Below are 18311 nucleotides of genomic sequence, written 5' to 3'. Positions count from 1 at the left end.
TGGTGGAAGTGCAGGCGGTGATGAATGGTCAGAATGTAAGTCACTTTTAAATGTAGAACCCGTGGGATTTGTAGGTGTGCTCACAGCCTGGGTGTGAGCGACAGACAGAGAGACATCAGAGTCAAGGGTGACTGAGCAACTAGGAGGACAGCGTTGCCATCAACTGAGACTGGGGACACTGGGGAGACTGGGGAGTGGGGGAATTGTAGGACCAGGAGAGAAGAGACTCAGAGCTGGAGATACTGAGTCAAGACATCTGTTAGCCATTCAACCGGAAGGCCGACTACACAGCTGAACGTGAGCCTGGAGTTATCGCGAGAGGCCGATGCCAGAAATACCAACTTGGAAGGCATCAAGATACAGTTGCTATTTAAAGCTGTAACACGGAGCGCATCACCAAGCATGGAGCCGTGGCCCTCTGAAGAGGTTGGGGGGAAGAGGAGGAATGAGGAAGGGGATCTGAGAGGGAGACACAGTGAGGTAGGAGCACAGTGAAGCCAATGGAGACGGTGGGAGGAGAGATGTGCACTGAGAAGGGGGTCATAATCTCTGCTACACGTGATTACGATGTGAACCACCCGAGTGGGGTGTGGACTGCCCCCTGGAGGGAGGTGACCACAAACTTGGACAGATCATGAGGACACCAGACAGGGTTTAATTAGGAGCCTGGCTTTGATCAGGGAGTGACTGGATCAGAACTGTTTCAGGATCCACCACATAGCAGGGTGGCACTCAGAAGCAGACTCCATGATGGTGTGGCACGTGTGGTGGTGGGAAAATGACCCTTTACCTTTTGCTTATATACTTTGCATTGCTTCATTAACTACAATGTTGTGTCATTTCTGCAATTTAAATTTTATTCAAGAAAGCTAATAAGAAATATGAGAAGACTGGAAATTAATCATTGGAAAGTGCATTGTAACAGCTCAGGAAAGAGATGGTTAGGGTCGGAATGAGGACACTGGCAGGGAGGTGCAATGAAGTCAGACATTTAGATTTTCAGAACCTGGTGATCTCCCAGCACCTGGCTAAAGAGCACAGGGAGATGGAGGGGACTGCTACCAAGCTCAGAGGGGACGTCACCCCTCACCCACCCCCACCTCCACCTCCAAAAGTGGAAGGTCTCACTCAACAGCCCGATGCTGATGGGGGGAGGCAGGGATGAGGTTCACGTCTAATGTTCAGAACATGAATGAACTGGTTATGTAAATGATTCAATTCAAACTCATGATGCTTTTTTTTTTTTCTGACAGTAAAAACTGAAAGCATTTAGCAATAAAATGTATTATAACTTTGGGGGACAACCTCTCCAAAACAGGCGATAAACCACTTTCCCCTATGACATGGCTTTTCTGACACGAAATAGACATCTGGCTTTGCTAATTCGGGGAGGCCTTTGATAACGTTTATCCGTCCACGAATAGCAGACAGAAGAGTGATCCTGCCCACACGTTCTCACTCAGTGCACCTGTATAGAGAGCCCTCTGCAACGTCGACCCAGACTTGCGCTTTGCAACCTGTTAAGTCAACTCAGATGCTGAGTAGGTGGTGGGAGAGTCAGGTATGTACCTGGTCAGCCTTAGCTTTCGTGAATCATGGCTTCAAGTCTATCTACCTGAAGTATGACACGGAGCACTTCTTTGACTTGACAGTAAAAACGAATTATCTGCAGGGCATTGCCTTGACAAAAATATGCAGATAACCGATTCCTCCAGAATCTCAATTTGTTTAATGCTGGGGGTCGAGCCAAGCCTCAAAAGAGTTGTACACTGAGACTTGAGTGCTTTTGAAGTTTTAAGGATTTCCTTTTACTCCATTGTTCTTTCACGTATCACTGGTCTCTACTATACTTCAGGAAATTAGTAATTTTACATCTAGGCATGCTGACGTGGATTACCCTGCCACAGGAGCCTCAGGAGGGCCCGCTGGATGATGTGGCTCACCTGGTGCAGACCTATCCACGGAAGTCCCTTCCAAGGAAAAGAGAGTTTAGGGTTCAATTCACTGCCTAGTTCTTATAAGTAGTCAGACTATTTTATGCATTTTGTTTTAAATACATCCCTGGCCTTTATCTTATTTTGTCTACTGATTTTCCATTTAACTACAATTCCCTTACTTACTTCTGTAATTTAATAAGCTATTTCACTTTTACTATTATCTTTTTTTTTTTAAACAAAGGCATACTTTATCAACTTGTAGATCACAGCGTAAGAGGAAAGATTTTCCAGAAGATAAAAAAGGCCAGTATGCGTCTCAATTATCTTTTTGAATGAGGCAGGAAACAAAGAAAATAGCAAACACTGGGCTCAAGGTAGATACAGGAATGGGAGAGGCAGTGGGAAAGACGAAATGAATTGGGTTAAGATGAAAAGGCCATTGCTATGGAGATAAAAATGATAAAACATAAAATAAACTGAAAGGATTTCCTAGAAGGCAAATGCCAGGGCAACCCCCTTAGCACATTTTCTGTGTGCTACTGAATTCACTCACGTCTCCTTTTAAAAAATCTCTCTCCCCAAACTATAAATTCAAATTTCATGAGCCACCTAATGAATTCTGTATGTGGTTTTGATTTAATGTAAAATGGGAGGAACTACTTCTAAGTAAGTTAATGTAATAAAGTGCCATGCAAAGGCAATTTTAATTTGCTAAAGCAAACAAAAAAACCAAACAGAACAAACTTCTTCTTACTGTTACAGCTACCATGCCAAAAACAATACCAAATACAATACCCAGAATTTAACTAACAGCCCATTTCCAGGGGCTACTTAAGCAAAAGCATTTGCCTAAGTATCGTTGTGTAGAAGAACCACCGGCCAACAGACAAAACCAGAGCCCCAATGCGTACTTCTGGCTGTGAATTTTAAATTATTTGTTTCATTTTCCTGTCCTGGAAATTTTACGTTTACTAAAACTTGATAGTTTAATGAAAACAGACACATAAATCCATTGAGCCTCTGCGTAATCGAACATTTTCAGATTTTACTCTTGATACATTCTTCATAGTACCCATAAAAAAACTGCTTATAGAGAATGTTTTAAATTATAGTGGTGATTTAAAAAGCACACAAGCAACATGAAAACAAAGAATCTTCCTCGTTTCCAGGGGAAATGTCTTATGTGAGGCTATCCTCTCGAAAACACCTCTGGTGTCAGTTCTGGGTGAACCAGGAGGGCCGCTTCCGCTCCCGCTCGATGATCCTCTTGCCCTGATCCTGCCGGGACGGCGTCTCCCCGGAGTACAGAACCACCGTCTCCACCGCAGGAGCCTTGAGAGGGCCCCCCTCTTGCCTCCCTATCTGTCGCCTGATTTCTGCTGTCTCCTTGCACACCTTCGCATAGCAGTAGCCACAAAGGACGTGTTTCTGTTTCAGGTGACCACATTCGGGGCAAACGTCTATGTTGTTCTTAAAAACAAACAAGCGAACAAAGACATTTTAATAAGAGGCAACATAATGCACAAATACTCACTGATGGGGGTGAGGCTTCTATTCAAACTTTCTGGGAATGTTCATGCCGCACAAGGTCACAGACCACTGGGATCAACCTCGTTTTAACATGGGAACTGAGGACAAACGACGCTGATACGAATTATTAGAAAAATCGGGACCAAGACTCTGCCGACTTTGAACCTGGTACATTTTTACTTAATAGTATGTGAGACGGCACTCCACTCCCCCATCTTCAGAAACTAAACCTCTGATAAGGACTCCATCAGCAAGGCTGGGGTGACCCATATAACCAGTATCTTAAATAAGAGACCAAGAGAAAGGGCACTTTTTCTTTCAAGCTCTCCTGGGAAAAAACAAGGTGATAAACACGCTACTCATTAGCTTTCCCTGATTATCACTGTGTAATTCAAATTCCTGTAGGAAGTGTAAGCTGGTATACAGTATCATTTTTCTTTTTATCAATGAGCACTGGTTTACTCCTTAATGTAAAAGTCTTGATGTGTTACAACTTGAGGGTATTTTTCTGAGTTACTGTATGTCTAGCCAACTTTAATAAGACAATTATAAACTCTGAAGAAGTCCTTTCATCATCTTCTAAAGGTAGATTTGAAATAAGAGAAATAGTAAACAGGAGTAAACAGTCAACTTTAAACATGTCCTCAGGTGAATATACAAATATTTGTAAGGCAGATCACAAAAAGAATCTCATTATCTGAGAGAAACAAAGAACCTTGTAAATTACTTGCCTCCCCAACCCCTCATTTTACTCTGATACGTGGAAAACTGGTCTGCACGTTCAACTCGAGGTTGGCCGTGGCATCGAAAGATGCCCACAGTCAGCTGATACCTTTAACACAGCGCTCAGCATAACGTACTGTACGTCGCAGAAAACAATTCAATGAAGAAAATGAACGTGCAGGATAAAAGCTATTCTTTCCCCTCTGAATAAAGAAAATCAGGGAAATCCTGTAATAGAATCATGTAATTATTCCTAAAATCTGCAGTTCTCTCAACCGAACTGTACGAATTATTCTTGTCTCAGTTAATGAAGTATTTTTCAGTTCCACGTTTTAAGTCTAGGTCCGACTGTGACTGGGTAATACTTTGAGTCTTAAGCTTTGCTGGGTTTGGTTTAACCCTGACTGTGGAGGCTTATGAAAGTCAATTCTTTGCTCTGGAGGTCCATTTGCACTGCCCTGTTGCTGGGGAGGCCATGAAATACACAGCAACTCAAAGCATGGCTGTTAAAGCCACAAATTAACAGATCAAAGGTAAGAAACACTACTTTTTGTTACTCAATCAATGAATAAAGTGTACCCATGGGGGAGAAGGATCACTGAGGTCTGGAATTATCTGAGGATGGGAACATGTACACAAAAAAAAAAGCTTCAAGAATGTGAGTTCAAGAATTAGACGGCCAGGGCTCAGCTCCTGCCTCTGCCACCTGTTTGTGACCACAGGCAAATTCTCTCCGCCTCAGTTTCTTCCTCCCAAAACTGAGCAAAACAATATTTACTCTGGAGCGCTGCTGTGGGGATGAGATAATTCATAAAGCACTTAGCTACATCAGAGGCACTTCACAATTAGCTATTTTTACTACTTATCTAAGGACTTTCCTTCACAGTATTTTGGTGGACACAGTAAAGAACAGAATAAATCTGTAAGGGAAAACCTCAATATTCAAGAGATCTACTGCTTCTGACTTTAATTTTAGGCTCTGTCGTAGTTAAAATGTTTATTCATATATGGTTCAAAATCACACAGCTCAGGACTGGCACAGCTCCCAGTAGAAAAGTCACGTGGACTCTTCACAACCCAGTCTGCTCTCCAGACTCTAAAACTCCTTCCCTGACTGTGTTCCTAATATTTAGGCTACAGGACAGTAGACACACATACATACATGAGAATACTGTATTTAATTTAGGCCAGAGGAAAGTAGACACATAAGATCTGAAAATAACTTACCCGCAGGCTATATGAACATACCAAGAGAACACGCAGTGGCGGACGTTGAGAAAAAGCACACCCACAAAAATGATCACATTACCTTAACTTTAATAAGCTTCTGCGGGTTTCGTCTCCTACACTGGTTAACTTCAATGCTGCGTCTGTTTTTGGGAGCTGCCATCCAAAAGACACTATCCGAAAGGCTGGAAATCTTACTGCCATTGGCATCACCTCCTGATTCTGTAAGTGTAGCTGGACTTTGGACCGCTAATGCTGGCCCTACCAAATAAAACATGGAGATACAGAATTGGTTCCTAGCTAGTAAATGACTATTTACAGGTACCACTCCCCTTAATGGTCTACAGTGATATACCAACAGGCACATATATATATAATTTAAAATACTACCCTCAGTAGACATTTAACAGGCAACCTCAGTAGCTCCAAAATTATACTAAAGCTCATACATAAAGTAATTTTAAAAAACACAAAATTTTTTCTTAGAGGCATCTGCTTAAAAAAAAAATCAGTGAAATTCTACCAAGATGTTCTCATCTTATAATACTGAACTCACGGGTTCACTAGTAAACATGAATAAATGTCTGAGAGACATCTAACTTAAAACAATCAAGGCAAAAAACAAAACAAAACAAAACAAAACAAAACAAAAAACCCACACTCAAATATGCACATTCCACTTGAGGGCGCAGATTTACGTTTACAACTAAATCCAAGCTTGAGATTTCCAAAAGCCATTTCCCGCTGGCACGGAGATAACTGTTGATTGGTCCTTCTTATTATAATCAAACTGAGTTAGATCCTCTGTCATATAACCTGGTAGATCCATCACTTGGTCCTTCGAAATATTTAATCTTGATTCCTCTCAGTTCTTTAAGGAAAAGAGCTAGCTCATTACACTTTGTAGGATATTAATTTACTTATGTGACCACCAACGTTTCCCTTTTGTTTTTTCTGAACTGTTTATAAACTCAAATAGATTCCTTTACTTTTTTCTTGCTGTTTTTCCTCAGACTTGCAATACCTCTTTTGATTGTAGGAACTCTTAAAAATATACAAGGTGTCTAACACTTAACAACTGGCATTCCTTTTCAGTATATCTAAAAGAATTGCTAAGCATAGCCCAGGGGTTAATAGCACAGGATCTGGACGGCCTGTGTGACCTTGGGTCCTTTCGGAGCCTACTTTTTCAGTTGAGAAGGGGAGACACCTAATGGGATTGTGGCGGCGATTATCTCAGAAGCCTATGTAGGCTTCGACATACAGTGGGCTCTTGTTCGTTCAGTCGGCCTGGGCATGATCATTATCATGTTCGGGATACCTCCGAAATCGAGTAGAATGTAAATGTCAAAGCCATGACAGTTTTAACACCCAGGATGCTTTCATTTAAATTTAGTTTTCGGGGGAAACAAGATCAACATTCAACTGCACAGAGGACAAATTGCTTTAGGGGGTGGGACGACTGGAAAGAAAAGAGAAGCGGATCTGGATCGTGGCGTCCCTTGAGGCTAAGCGATGCGCTTGGGTTACATTCTGTAAAAGAATGGGACAATTGGAGGGCTTTTCTTTTTTCGCAGGAGACTGGGGGGCAGAGACAGCTGTCTCTTCTTGTTCCTAAGTAAGTGTCCCGGACGACGGCCCCCACGCGCGGCGGAAGATCAGACCGCGGGAGCAGGGCGGCGTAAGAGCGGTGTCCACCACGCGGCCTGGGGCCCCTCACCCAACCCCTTCTCCACGGAGGCCTCCTTTACGTACCCCATGGAGAACGGGGAAGGCCTGGCCGGCTCGGCTGAAGTTTCCGCTGCAGTTGCTCCCAAAAGTTCCGGAGTAGTCCCCGGGCTGCGGGCCACGGCGAAACCACCAAGACCAGCATGAAGGCCGCCATGTTGCTCGCCCTAAGGCCGCGCCCACCGGGTCGCCCCTACCTCGAGCATGCGCACAAACGCAAAGTCGGGGGCTAGCCGGGCACGGAACTACAACTCCCAGCATGCCCCAGGAGCGTCTCTGCCTCTCCTCCAATCAGAGAGCGAGAAAGAAAGGCTCGGGGAGGGGAAATGAAACGACTCAGGCCGCAGTGCGCGTGTGTGCGGATGTGCGTTGGGTCTCCGGGTAAAGATGGCGGAGCGTGGTTACAGCTTTTCGCTGACTACATTCAGGTACGGAAGGGGCCCCTGAGGTCCTCCGTTTAGCCGAGTTTGTAGGAGCTCAGCTGACCCGGTCTTTTACATCCTGGTCTCTGGCTTGGTGCCTCCGGGGGGCCCAATAGGGAATGAGGCTGGAAGTGCGACTTTGCAAAGTCATTTGCAGGGCCCTCCCGCGGCCTGGGGAGCAGTGGTGCCGGGGGTCATGGGAACGCGATTTGGGGGATCCAGGGCGACCTTGGAGCTGTGGGAGGATGAGGCCCTCACGCAGGGACTTGCTTTCGCTTTGGGGGCTAGAGAAGAAGGCAGCTTTGCATTATCTGTCTCCGGGTGTCCCGTTCAGAACTCAGGATTTCCTTCCTGACCCAAGTAGGCCTGACTGGGGAGCCTCTAGGGCTCGGAATCTCGGTCAGATCTCTGGGGTCCCTTTTTTTCTCGGAAAGCTCCAACTTTACAGTTTGCATTTGGTCTTGGAATGTTTTTCGAAACCTCTTCCCGCTTTCGGTTTTCTCGATGGCCCTATTAGAAGCTGAAGGACTGAAAATGAAAGCGCTGATCTTTCTATCCCTTAGTGATCGTGGGCGCCAAACTCTTAGGCTACATTTGTGTTTCGGCTGTTACTTTGGAAGGAGGCTATGTTGACTTAAAATAAAAAAAGATTGTAGGATTTGAACTACTTTAGAACTAGGATGTAAGTACATTTTTCAAGAAAACCATCACCAAAAGACTTAAGAAATTAACCGGGGAAGGATTCAATTTGACCTTTTTCCTACGGATCAGTAATACCCCATTTAATTGCAGTGTGTTTCCTCACTGCTAAAGGCGGGCGGGATCCAACTTGTTGAGTACTTTCTGTGTGGGTACAGCTTACTCCATCTCTTTCTACTACCATGTGTGATAAATGTTGTCTCAGCATCTTACACATGCGCAAACCACAGCTCAGACAAATGAAATAACTTGTGCATGATCGTAAACGAGTAGCTGAGTTAACATTCAAACTGGCTGCTTCCTGAGGACAAAATTAATACACTTTCCATTACCATATGATGACTTCTTAAATATGAAAATGTGTTCCTTACTCTTGGCCGTTTGCCATAATAAGTAAAATAAATTTTTCCTCTTTGAGTGAAATTAATTTCATTCCTTAATTAAAGATCTCGTCGTATACAATGATAGAAAACAATTTTTGCCCCGTAGTCACTGTTCCTATTGGTGAAGAAAGCAAACCTGGCCCTTTATCTTTAAGAAAGTGTAATCCTAGTGGAGGTGGAACATAAAACAACTAATTATTATCAGAGGCTGACTCTTTATAATAAATTCCTAGTAAACTACACTTATTTTTAACATGATGGCGCAGTTCTGTTTTAGATTAAAAGCATTTGTTTCTAGCTTGTTGTAATCAGAATTAAACTATTAATGGTGGAAGTGACAAGAGATAATACTATAGGACGAGAAAGTGTTCTTGAGGATTACATTTATTGGGGATACTGACAGTAAGTGGGTAAACCAATTGATGCCTGCTGATGCATTCTGAAGAAGATTTTTCTCTTGGGAATTTTTATAAAGAGGGGGCAAAAGAAGGAACGTAACTTTAGATTGGGTAGTCCAGTAAAGTCCAGCGCTTAGGGGTGATTTGGGGGGCTGGAAGTTGAAAGGGAGCCAACTGAAGATTGAGGGGTAGAGAGAGTTGGAGACAGGGAGGAGCGTTGTATGAAAGTGGTGAAGTTGGGAGAGACCTTAAACTCTTAGAGGAATTGATCTAAGGCCAATATGTTAGAGTGTAATGAGCAAGGAGTTAGGAAGGAGCTTCTATTATAAGTGAACGGAGACGTTATTATGGGATTTAAGGGGAGGGGGTGACATGGTACAAAGGTAACTCTGGGCTGGGGTGTGGAAGTAAGAGTAGAAAGGGGAAAACTAGTTAGAAGGCTATTTCGGTTATTGCTGGTAGAAATGCTGATACTTTGGAATTGGGTCATGGCAGAATTGAATACAAAGATTGGTGATTAGTTCAGTGGGCTCACAGGTCAGTGAGCTCTCTCACAGAAAGGTGCAATGATAAAAAATGTACACGTGATTATGGCTGCAGAGGAATGGGTAACTTTAAGTTAACCTGAGGCTTTAAAATATCCCACAGAGGCATTTGAACTAGGTATTGAAGAATGATTGAAAACTGGGTGGACCCAGAAAGTCATGCATGATAAGACTGTTGAAATAGTGACCATTAAAGAAAAACAAGTACAGCCTAATTTTTAAAATTTAAATGCTTATTGATGTTACTCTACTCAAGTCAGTTAATTTTGTCATTTAACAGTCTTTAGATTGCTGCCCCTAGGCTCGTGCCTTCAATAGGTCTAGATGTGTGTCTGTCTGTCAGCCAAACGTTTGTGGTCTCCTGGTCCTAGGTTATGTGTTGGAATGCTGACCGCACAGAGCTTACACTTTGTAAATACTGTAAAAATAATTCAAGTATGATGAGTCTTACCTTAGCCAAAGAGGAAGCACAGGACACTGTAGGCTTGAGTGTGTGGGATTCAGTTAATCTGGGTGGTCAGGGCAGCTTCCCTGAGGATGTGACATTTCTGCTAAGGATTGGAGGGTGATCAGGAAAGCGTTGACCAGACAGTAGTGAAATGCATTGCAGACCGAGGGATGTGCTTGTCGAATGGGTTTTTGAATTCTGAGAGTAGTTGTGTGTCTGGAGCAAGGGGAATGGTGGGAGTTGAGACTTCAGTGACAAAGAGAGTGTCTTACAATTTCATGAAGATAAAACAGATGACCTTCTGAAACTCAAGATTATGTTTTCAATAGTAGCCTGGAGATACGGACCTAGTCGTGTGTCCCTTTGGACAAATGACTTTCATTCAAGGACTTTTCTCTATAAAAATAGAAAGGTTGGAGATGTTCGTTGTGATTGCTCTAACTCAACAAATAGATTGAAATAAACTATAACCTAAAAAGCCAGTTTGGGCCTAGCATTTGGCTGCTAAACTCATGGAACCAGGTTTGTTGAGTATAACCAGCTCATGGCTTCTAGAAATAGTTTTACATTATACAGAAAATACTTTGTTGTGACTTATATCTAGGTCTTATGTCTTAGGCCATGACTACTTTATAAAATGTTTAACTCCACCCATATGGAATATATACCATTATTTGATATTTAATAGACACACACATGTTCTTAATAACATTACTGTTTGGTGTTTACTTACTGCTAATTTTGTGGCAGGAAGAAAAGGCATCACTTCATTTAATCTTCACATCAACCTTTGAAGTGGGGAATTACTGCACTACTGTTACCCCCATTTTACAGATGAGAAAACTGAGACCCAGAGAGGTTAAGTAACTTATCCAAAGTCACAAGGCTAGCAAGTCGGGGAAGGCAGCAGGAATGATGCTGCTTTAAGTGGCAAACAAGAAAGATCAACCAAAGGAAAGTGATTAGTGTTTCACTATGAGTGTGTTCAAAGCACCCAGTGAACTTCGTTTCTGTACAACTTCATGATAAATTTTCAGAGCCCAGCTATTCCTTGGTGCTTGATTTAGTGGTTTTGGCCTATGTATCTGCCCTTTCTCAGAGGTGTTCCTATAATAAATATTTGAGAATGTGTGGATTTAGCAAGTACCTTTGTTTCTTTTTAAGCCCGTCTGGCAAACTCGTCCAGATCGAATATGCTTTGGCTGCGGTAGCTGGAGGAGCCCCTTCAGTGGGAATTAAAGGTAATTAGTTGCTTCATTCATTTCAGATTCCTGGTTTTAGCTGTCCTAATGTTCTTTGGGGATTAATTAGTAAGTAATGTAAAAAGAAATAGCTGTGGCAGCATAATTTCTAACAGTTCTTTTTGTTCTTTTACAGTATTTTGAAGTTTAAAGAATCTAAGTCAGTAAGCCAAAAAAAACGATTAATTTTTTTGCAAATAAACATAACACCTTTATCTTTGAGTTGCGATAACCCACCAATAGTCTTTCCTGTCCAGAGAACTGAGTATTCTTTTGTTTTTCCACTGATTATAGATCTCACTATTCTCTGGCAGTTTTTCTTTTTTCTGCAACTTAGAAAAGGTTAATTATAAAACTTACAGATACCTGATTCAAAATGTATCATTGATTTTTAAACTTTAAATTATAAGAACAGTAGGCCAAGTAGGCAGAATTCCATTGTTTTAAAGTACATGGATTCTCAGGCGTCCTAGAAAACTTTAAGAGAAGTTATGTAATACCTTTAGCTGAGGGATTTCTTAGTGCATTCAGATGACCAGCAGGGAAAGTTGATTTACTGTTCCTTGGGTGATTTTAATATAGACGTCCAGAAGAAAAGGTTTTATAAATAAGAAACAAAGGAGTTTGGCTGAAATGCTTCCATAATTAGAAAACTGTTGAAGCAGAGTCTTTCAAGGATTCAACATTCAGGTGTTTTTAAAAAACATATATTTTTAACTTTATTTATAAGCTGCAAATGGTGTGGTCTTGGCAACTGAGAAGAAACAGAAATCCATCCTGTATGATGAGCGAAGCGTCCACAAGGTGGAGCCGATCACCAAGCACATAGGTCTGGTGTACAGCGGCATGGGCCCGGACTACAGGTACCCTGTCCTGTCTTTTCTTTTTCTCACCATCTCATGGATTGCTTGTAATCTGTCCTTTGAGCAGAAAAACCCGGGGAATGTTTTCCCTTGAACCTCTCAAACTTCCCGTTTTTCTTAGTTTACCAACAGCAGCATCACTGGCAGCTGCAGTTGGTTTGCTAACGTGAGACAGACTGAGGGCCACTTGAAGGAGGACTCAGTGCCACTCAGCTGTAAAGGAGGAGATGGATAGGGTCTTATTCCTCCCATCTCTGTCCAGTGGTTTTCCCTTCTCTACCTTCGAAGGGCTCCGCCTCAAGGGCTTTGCTGTTCTCTAACGTGTTTTAAAAACAATCAAAGCAATGCATGTTGGAATGAACTGTATTTTGAAAAAGTTGTCAGACAGCAAAAGAAAGGGCACCATCCAGGGTTAACCTCATTTTATTTATTTATGTTTGTAGCAAAGAGACAAAATTCTGGAAAGGCCACTGAATCCCGTCAGGATCTGGATGCTCATGTCACCCCTCCTTTTCTGTTTCCCAGGAAGAGAGAGTAATCCTGTTACATCGGGGTGCCAGCAAGTTGAAAGAGATTGACAGCTTTCTGTGTTTGTCATTTAACAAGCAAAAGGAATATTATTACTTCATTCTTAATTTTGTGGAACAAGAGAGGTAGAGCCAAGATTTCACTCTCATGAGTCAGAAAAAATAGCGGTGTCCCTGGAATGTGATCAGGCTTCACTCCAGTGGGTCCTGTTACCCCTGGACAGAAGGGAGACTGCAATGGATGTGTCCACTGACAGAATAAACTGAGAGACACGGCATGTGTGTTGTTCAGAGGGAAGTGTGGATAGTTCAGATCAGTAGTACATGAGCAGGTCACGGTAAATCCTGTTCGTCTTACTGATGTTTCCTGCTGTTCCGTAATCTCCGAAGGGTACTCTTTGAAGTCCAGTCTATGGAAAAGATATGAGGCAGAGTGAGAAAAATATGCTTGAATTTGTGTGTGTGTTCACACGTGTGCCTATTAATATGTTGCCTGGTGTGAGATGTTGAAAAGACGAAGTGACTGCCCTTGGGATAAGGGGGGACAGACACAATCTTGAAGCCATGGTGAGAGATAAAGCTCTCGTGTGTACATCTGTCACTGCTGAGCTGTTTGGTACCCTTAGTCCACAATTTCCTTCCTTTTACCTCGTTCTTGTCCATCTCCTATGGTTTAGCTCCTCGGTGGTGCTCTGATATTTGCTTGGAAATTAACTAGAATCAGATGTAAGAACAAGACTGGCTTTGAGCCGAGTTCAGCTTCTACAAAAGAGATGCATGTCAGACTTGTGCGACAGATACATGCTTATGGAAGGAGAGTGATTCTTTAGATAGTAGAGTGTCTTAATTTTAATTAAATCCTTTTTTTTTTTTTTTTTTTTGCCAGAGTCCTTGTGCACAGAGCACGAAAACTGGCCCAACAGTACTATCTCGTTTACCAAGAACCCATTCCCACAGCTCAGCTGGTACAGAGAGTAGCTTCTGTGATGCAAGAATACACCCAGTCAGGGTGAGTTGGTTTTAGTACTTGAAATGTGTCATGAATTAGAAAAAAAAAAATCATTTTATAAGAGTAGATGTATTATTAAAAAAAAAAAAAGAGAGGACTTAATATTCCTGTATTTCCTTAAGAAAATCACTATGACGAATGTTTCTGATCTTACCTGAATCTGGAATATTTTCTTAAAGAGAAAATGGGAATGTTTTCTTGCGGTTCATGTAACAGCAGAAAGCAGCTTCTGGATGAAGTCCTCTTGCCAGGGTTGGAAACTTCTTCATGGGCAGTCACTGCTGCTTCCAAATTTCTTTCTAACCAGAAGTGACTGTAAGCACATGATGGAAGCAGTAACTCTTCGGCATCCATATTCAGCTTAATTTCAGTGTTTCTGAGTTTGGATGTGAACGTGGATGGTGTGGTGCAAAGGCAGTTGCTGATACATAAAACCAATGGAAAAGCTGCATTTGTTGAAATCTGTCGTATTTGTTGGGAAACAAAGCGTTACCCCACACTTAACCCCAATATTTGTGTCAGTCCCTTTCCGAAAATGATCCCTTATTCCTTGGTACCATAAAGAAAATTCATTTTAAATTGGTTTGTTTCGAAACGTGTTCAGTACTTTTTAATGAACTTAGAAGTTTAATTCGGTTCGCCTGTTAATTTGCTTGACTTGAGACTATTAATAAATTTCTTACCTTTGGTTGACTTTAACATCATGAAGATGCCAAGTAATTTTCATTTTTCTTTCTTCAGTGGTGTTCGTCCGTTTGGAGTTTCTCTACTTATCTGTGGTTGGAATGAGGGACGACCGTATTTATTCCAGTCAGATCCATCTGTAAGTTTCCCTAGATGCATCTGAGGGATTTGTTCAAGTGCTCCTTGAATATCTAATAAAAATGGAAGCCATAAATAGTTTTAAAATTAGCAGTATTTTATTTTTGTCTGTTTTGTTTTGTTTTTGTTTTTCATTTGGGCTTTAGAAGTAGGACATATTCATTTGTACATTTAATCTTGGGACTGACTTGAGTGTGACTCTTCCTGGACAAACATCGATATTACTGTCTTGAAACCAGTGTTTTGCAAAATGGGTGAGTTGTCTGCTGTATAGCAGAAGATTGGTGTCCGAGTTAGCAGGTGTCTGCAGAGGATACCACTACTCCACGTAGTGGAGTCATACGTGTTTGTCATACATACAGTCACACATGTTTGCTGTGAGGAGACCCGGAAGAAAAAAAATCATCAACTAGGAACTGATCTTTCATACTTGATGGGTCATTAGATAATGGCACATTCACTAAATTCAAATCTTAATGATCAAACTTTGTAATCTAAAAAGGCCAAAGAGAAATATTTTGTTTGTTATTTAAATCAGAAAAATTAAGAATTTGGGGAACTTTGACTGTGTCTGTTACCCCATATCTGAGCTTCTGAAGCTGAGTGACACGTCCTCTTCCCTTCCTTTCCCGTGGGTAGTGAGCCACCGTAACTGGCATCCAGTTTGCATCTTGGGTCCTTTTTTCTCCTGTTATATCTGAAAGGCAGTTATTTGTCATAAAATATGTTTCTTTTATTTGTGTCTATGCATTTTGTCAGCGAATGAGGTCATGTTATATATGATAGTTGCTGCTGCTTTGGTTTAACATTAGATTACCAAATATCAACACTTTTGAAAATTTTTAATGCAAAACTGTCTTTTTAATTTAGTCACCAATGATGGGGAAGGGTGGTACCATTTTTCAGATCTATGTGACAGATTTTTAGAGCCGTTCAACCCTAGTAAGCTACAGTATTACTTTTGATTATTTGCTTTATGTTAACCTCCGTTTCTATTTTTTATGTAAATTTTGTATAATACATTGCACATATTTAAAGTGTACAATTTGAGGAGTTTTAATGTCTATAAATACCTGAGAAAACCATCACCACAGTCAGGATTCTGAACTCCATAGCCTCTAAAAGGTTCTTCATGCCTCTTTCTTATTTGTTCCACGAACCTTTTAACATATTTTGTGACATATTCCATTGCATTCCAATAAATGTGCCGTGACCTTTGAAATTAGAAGCAAATTATAGAGCTAAGAAATAAATGGAAGTGTCATATATAATTAGATTAACTCAAAATGCGTTTTTTTCCTCTTCCATTCCTGATTAGGGAGCTTACTTTGCCTGGAAAGCCACAGCAATGGGAAAGAACTACGTGAATGGGAAGACATTCCTGGAGAAAAGGTAGGCTCATAAAACTAGATGCATTAGCAAACTTGCTTTACGGCCTTCTCTCTTTAAATAATACCATGAATCTAAACAAAATTGTAGTATTACTGGGTATTCAAGCCTAGTTACTGATGGAACAAACAAAACCCTTTCTCAACCCTGGCTCCCCAGCCTTCATTATACTAAGTAGCAATATTATTCATTCTTAAGAACTTCTCTTTGTACATCCTCACATTCTCATGGTCATTTCCTAAATGTTGTTTTTATTTATTTATTTTTTTGACTTCATCTTTCCTACCATCTCAAAAAAAGAGACCATTGGATTTGGAGTAAAAAAATTGGGAGGAAAAATTTTGAATGATTGAAGTGGTAAACAGTTTACACTATGATAATTACACACACACACACAAAATGAAGATAAAGATGTGATATATGTGCTTGATAAAAAGTGCATTGTTGGGTAAAAACGTGTCCCCGCCGGGCACGACTGACTGCTCTCGCTCACTGCCAGCTGTGTTCTAGACTCGGCATTATTGTAGTTCACCGGAAAAGGTCCTGCGTTTTGAATGGGAAAACTTTGTGATTGATTTTAACTAACAAGTGAACCTTCTCAGTACGTTTTCACATAATGTTAAGGTTACTAAAAATCTTAGACCTGGGGTTTCCCGGTAAACTTAAATAATCTTAGGATCTTAAAGCACTGTCCTTTCCCTTTGACATGTTATCAGTGAGTCTTCCAAACATTATAAGAACAAACAAAAGAAATTTTAGCAAAGGTCTGAGTTCTCTGCCTTACTTTTAGAAAAGATAATAATGCCACCACACTCCAATTATATTAAAATATTTATACGTCACATAAGTTCATGTTAGGGTTACACTCTTCATGATGCTGGGAATGTGCACCAAATAATTGTCACTTTCTTATTTGGGGACAGCTTGCTCAGTGAGGGGACTAAAAGAATTAATCTGAAACTTAACGTTTTTAAGAGTATTTTAGATTTTTAAAAAATCTTATGCTGTTGCTATTACTGTGTTTACAAGTCATAAATAATGTTAATGCTGTAAATCATTGTTTTGTTTGTTTTTTTTAAAAAACCCTCTTTTTTAGATATAATGAAGATCTGGAACTTGAAGATGCCATTCATACAGCCATATTAACCCTGAAGGTCAGTTCACTATCTAACAATTGGATTTGTAATGATTTTATAATTAACTGCTGGGAAAATTGACCTTTTCCCCTACCCTCTCCATTAGGAAAGCTTTGAAGGGCAAATGACAGAAGATAACATAGAAGTTGGCATCTGCAATGAAGCCGGATTTAGGAGGCTCACTCCCACTGAAGTTAAGGACTACTTGGCTGCCATCGCATAATAATGAAGTGACTGAAAAACCCGGAATTTCAGATAATCTCAACTTAAACATGTTTAAAGTATGTTTTGTTTTGCAGACTTTTTGCATACTTATTTCTACATGGTTGAATGGACTGATGTTTTTAAAATGAGACTTATAAATCATAATAAACTGTTCAATTCAACTTCCAGCTTTTTTAGGGGTTAGTAAAATCTTAGCATAGTTATCTCCTGCTTTTTATCAACAGTTGATTTCTGGGAACTACATTGCAAAGCAGAACGGTGAAACCACTCTTTGGTCTTCATGCAACTTTGGTTAAGTCAAATCTTGTGACCTCTTCACTATCAGATGTTGTCTGTGCTTCAGTAAAGCAAAAGGCGGATTTTGGTAAACGTCACTGCTTTTAGAGCTGGGAGAATCTGCAGACTTTCAAGGATTCTGAGACAAGGCAGGAAGCATAGATGTGTTTCAGGCACTCTTAGGTGTGGAGCAGTGAAACCCCGTGAGATTGCACTGGAGCTGCCAAGAGTCTAAGCCAAATAGTCTCCTATAGGAGATACTATGTAAATAAATAAAAATGGTGTGCTAGTTCCTGTTGGTTTTTCCATCACAAGTAGGTAAATGCATCTAAAAAGAGCCCCCTAGAGTCTACTAGATCTTTTTAACTCCAGAATGAACACAAGTGCTGGAAATAAAATACTAATACATAAATGTCAAAATGACGGCTTAAGTCTCTCCCTCATTCATGTATCTCAGTGTAATCAGAACCTTTACTGCAAATTAAGGCTCATATAAGCAAGCAAATAATGGGGTATCAACTCTATTTTTATTATATATGAAGGCATGCTGCTTTTTTTTTTTTTTTTTTTTTAAGGCATAGTAGGGTAAGAGAAATCATGTCGTCAGTCTTGCTCACAGAACGTAGAGCGTATGAATGTTGCTATTCTTACCAAAGAAGACACAGGAGGCATTCCTGATATTTAAACGTAGCTCAAAAGATTTTGATTAAGACTTAGCCAGCTTTAGGGGGAAAGAGCCTTATCTTGGAGCATTTTTGTCGGGATTCCCAGGTCTGCCCACCA

At 40.8% G+C, this 18311-nt stretch overlaps 2 protein-coding genes across 2 annotated transcripts; one reads left to right on the top strand and one right to left on the bottom strand.

Moving 5' to 3' along the window:
- Positions 1 to 2608: 2608 nt before the first annotated feature.
- On the bottom strand, positions 2609 to 7331 carry MRPL32 (mitochondrial ribosomal protein L32). The gene is made up of 3 exons (XM_010983992.3): positions 7173 to 7331; positions 5500 to 5678; positions 2609 to 3407 (listed from the first exon to the last, which is right to left on the bottom strand). The coding sequence occupies exons 1-3, from the start codon at positions 7300 to 7302 to the stop codon at positions 3153 to 3155; spliced, it is 564 nt and encodes a 187-aa protein (XP_010982294.1). The 5' UTR covers positions 7303 to 7331; the 3' UTR covers positions 2609 to 3152.
- A 142-nt stretch (positions 7332 to 7473) lies between these two features.
- On the top strand, positions 7474 to 17413 carry PSMA2 (proteasome 20S subunit alpha 2). The gene is made up of 8 exons (XM_010983991.3): positions 7474 to 7573; positions 11205 to 11281; positions 12012 to 12144; positions 13558 to 13680; positions 14422 to 14503; positions 15821 to 15894; positions 16988 to 17045; positions 17134 to 17413. The coding sequence occupies exons 1-8, from the start codon at positions 7533 to 7535 to the stop codon at positions 17248 to 17250; spliced, it is 705 nt and encodes a 234-aa protein (XP_010982293.1). The 5' UTR covers positions 7474 to 7532; the 3' UTR covers positions 17251 to 17413.
- Positions 17414 to 18311: the final 898 nt, after the last annotated feature.

Source organism: Camelus dromedarius, chromosome 7, assembly GCF_036321535.1.
Source record: "Camelus dromedarius isolate mCamDro1 chromosome 7, mCamDro1.pat, whole genome shotgun sequence".
NCBI lineage: Eukaryota > Metazoa > Chordata > Mammalia > Artiodactyla > Camelidae > Camelus > Camelus dromedarius.
Note: the sequence above shows the minus strand (reverse complement) of the source record. Positions and strands in the feature narration are given on the sequence as shown.

Excerpts from the sequence above, each read along its gene's own strand:
- PSMA2 (XM_010983991.3), top strand. The coding sequence starts at position 7,533 with ATGGCGGAGCGTGGTTACAGCTTTTCGCTGACTACATTCAG. Across the intron at positions 11,282-12,011 it reads CCCTTCAGTGGGAATTAAAG|CTGCAAATGGTGTGGTCTTG; the intron begins GTAATTAGTTGC and ends TTTATTTATAAG. Across the intron at positions 14,504-15,820 it reads TATTCCAGTCAGATCCATCT|GGAGCTTACTTTGCCTGGAA; the intron begins GTAAGTTTCCCT and ends ATTCCTGATTAG.
- MRPL32 (XM_010983992.3), bottom strand. The coding sequence starts at position 7,302 with ATGGCGGCCTTCATGCTGGTCTTGGTGGTTTCGCCGTGGCCCGCAGCC. Across the intron at positions 5,679-7,172 it reads CCTTCCCCGTTCTCCATGGG|GGCCAGCATTAGCGGTCCAA; the intron begins GTACGTAAAGGA and ends TTTATTTGGTAG. Across the intron at positions 3,408-5,499 it reads AGAAGCTTATTAAAGTTAAG|AACAACATAGACGTTTGCCC; the intron begins GTAATGTGATCA and ends TTTGTTTTTAAG.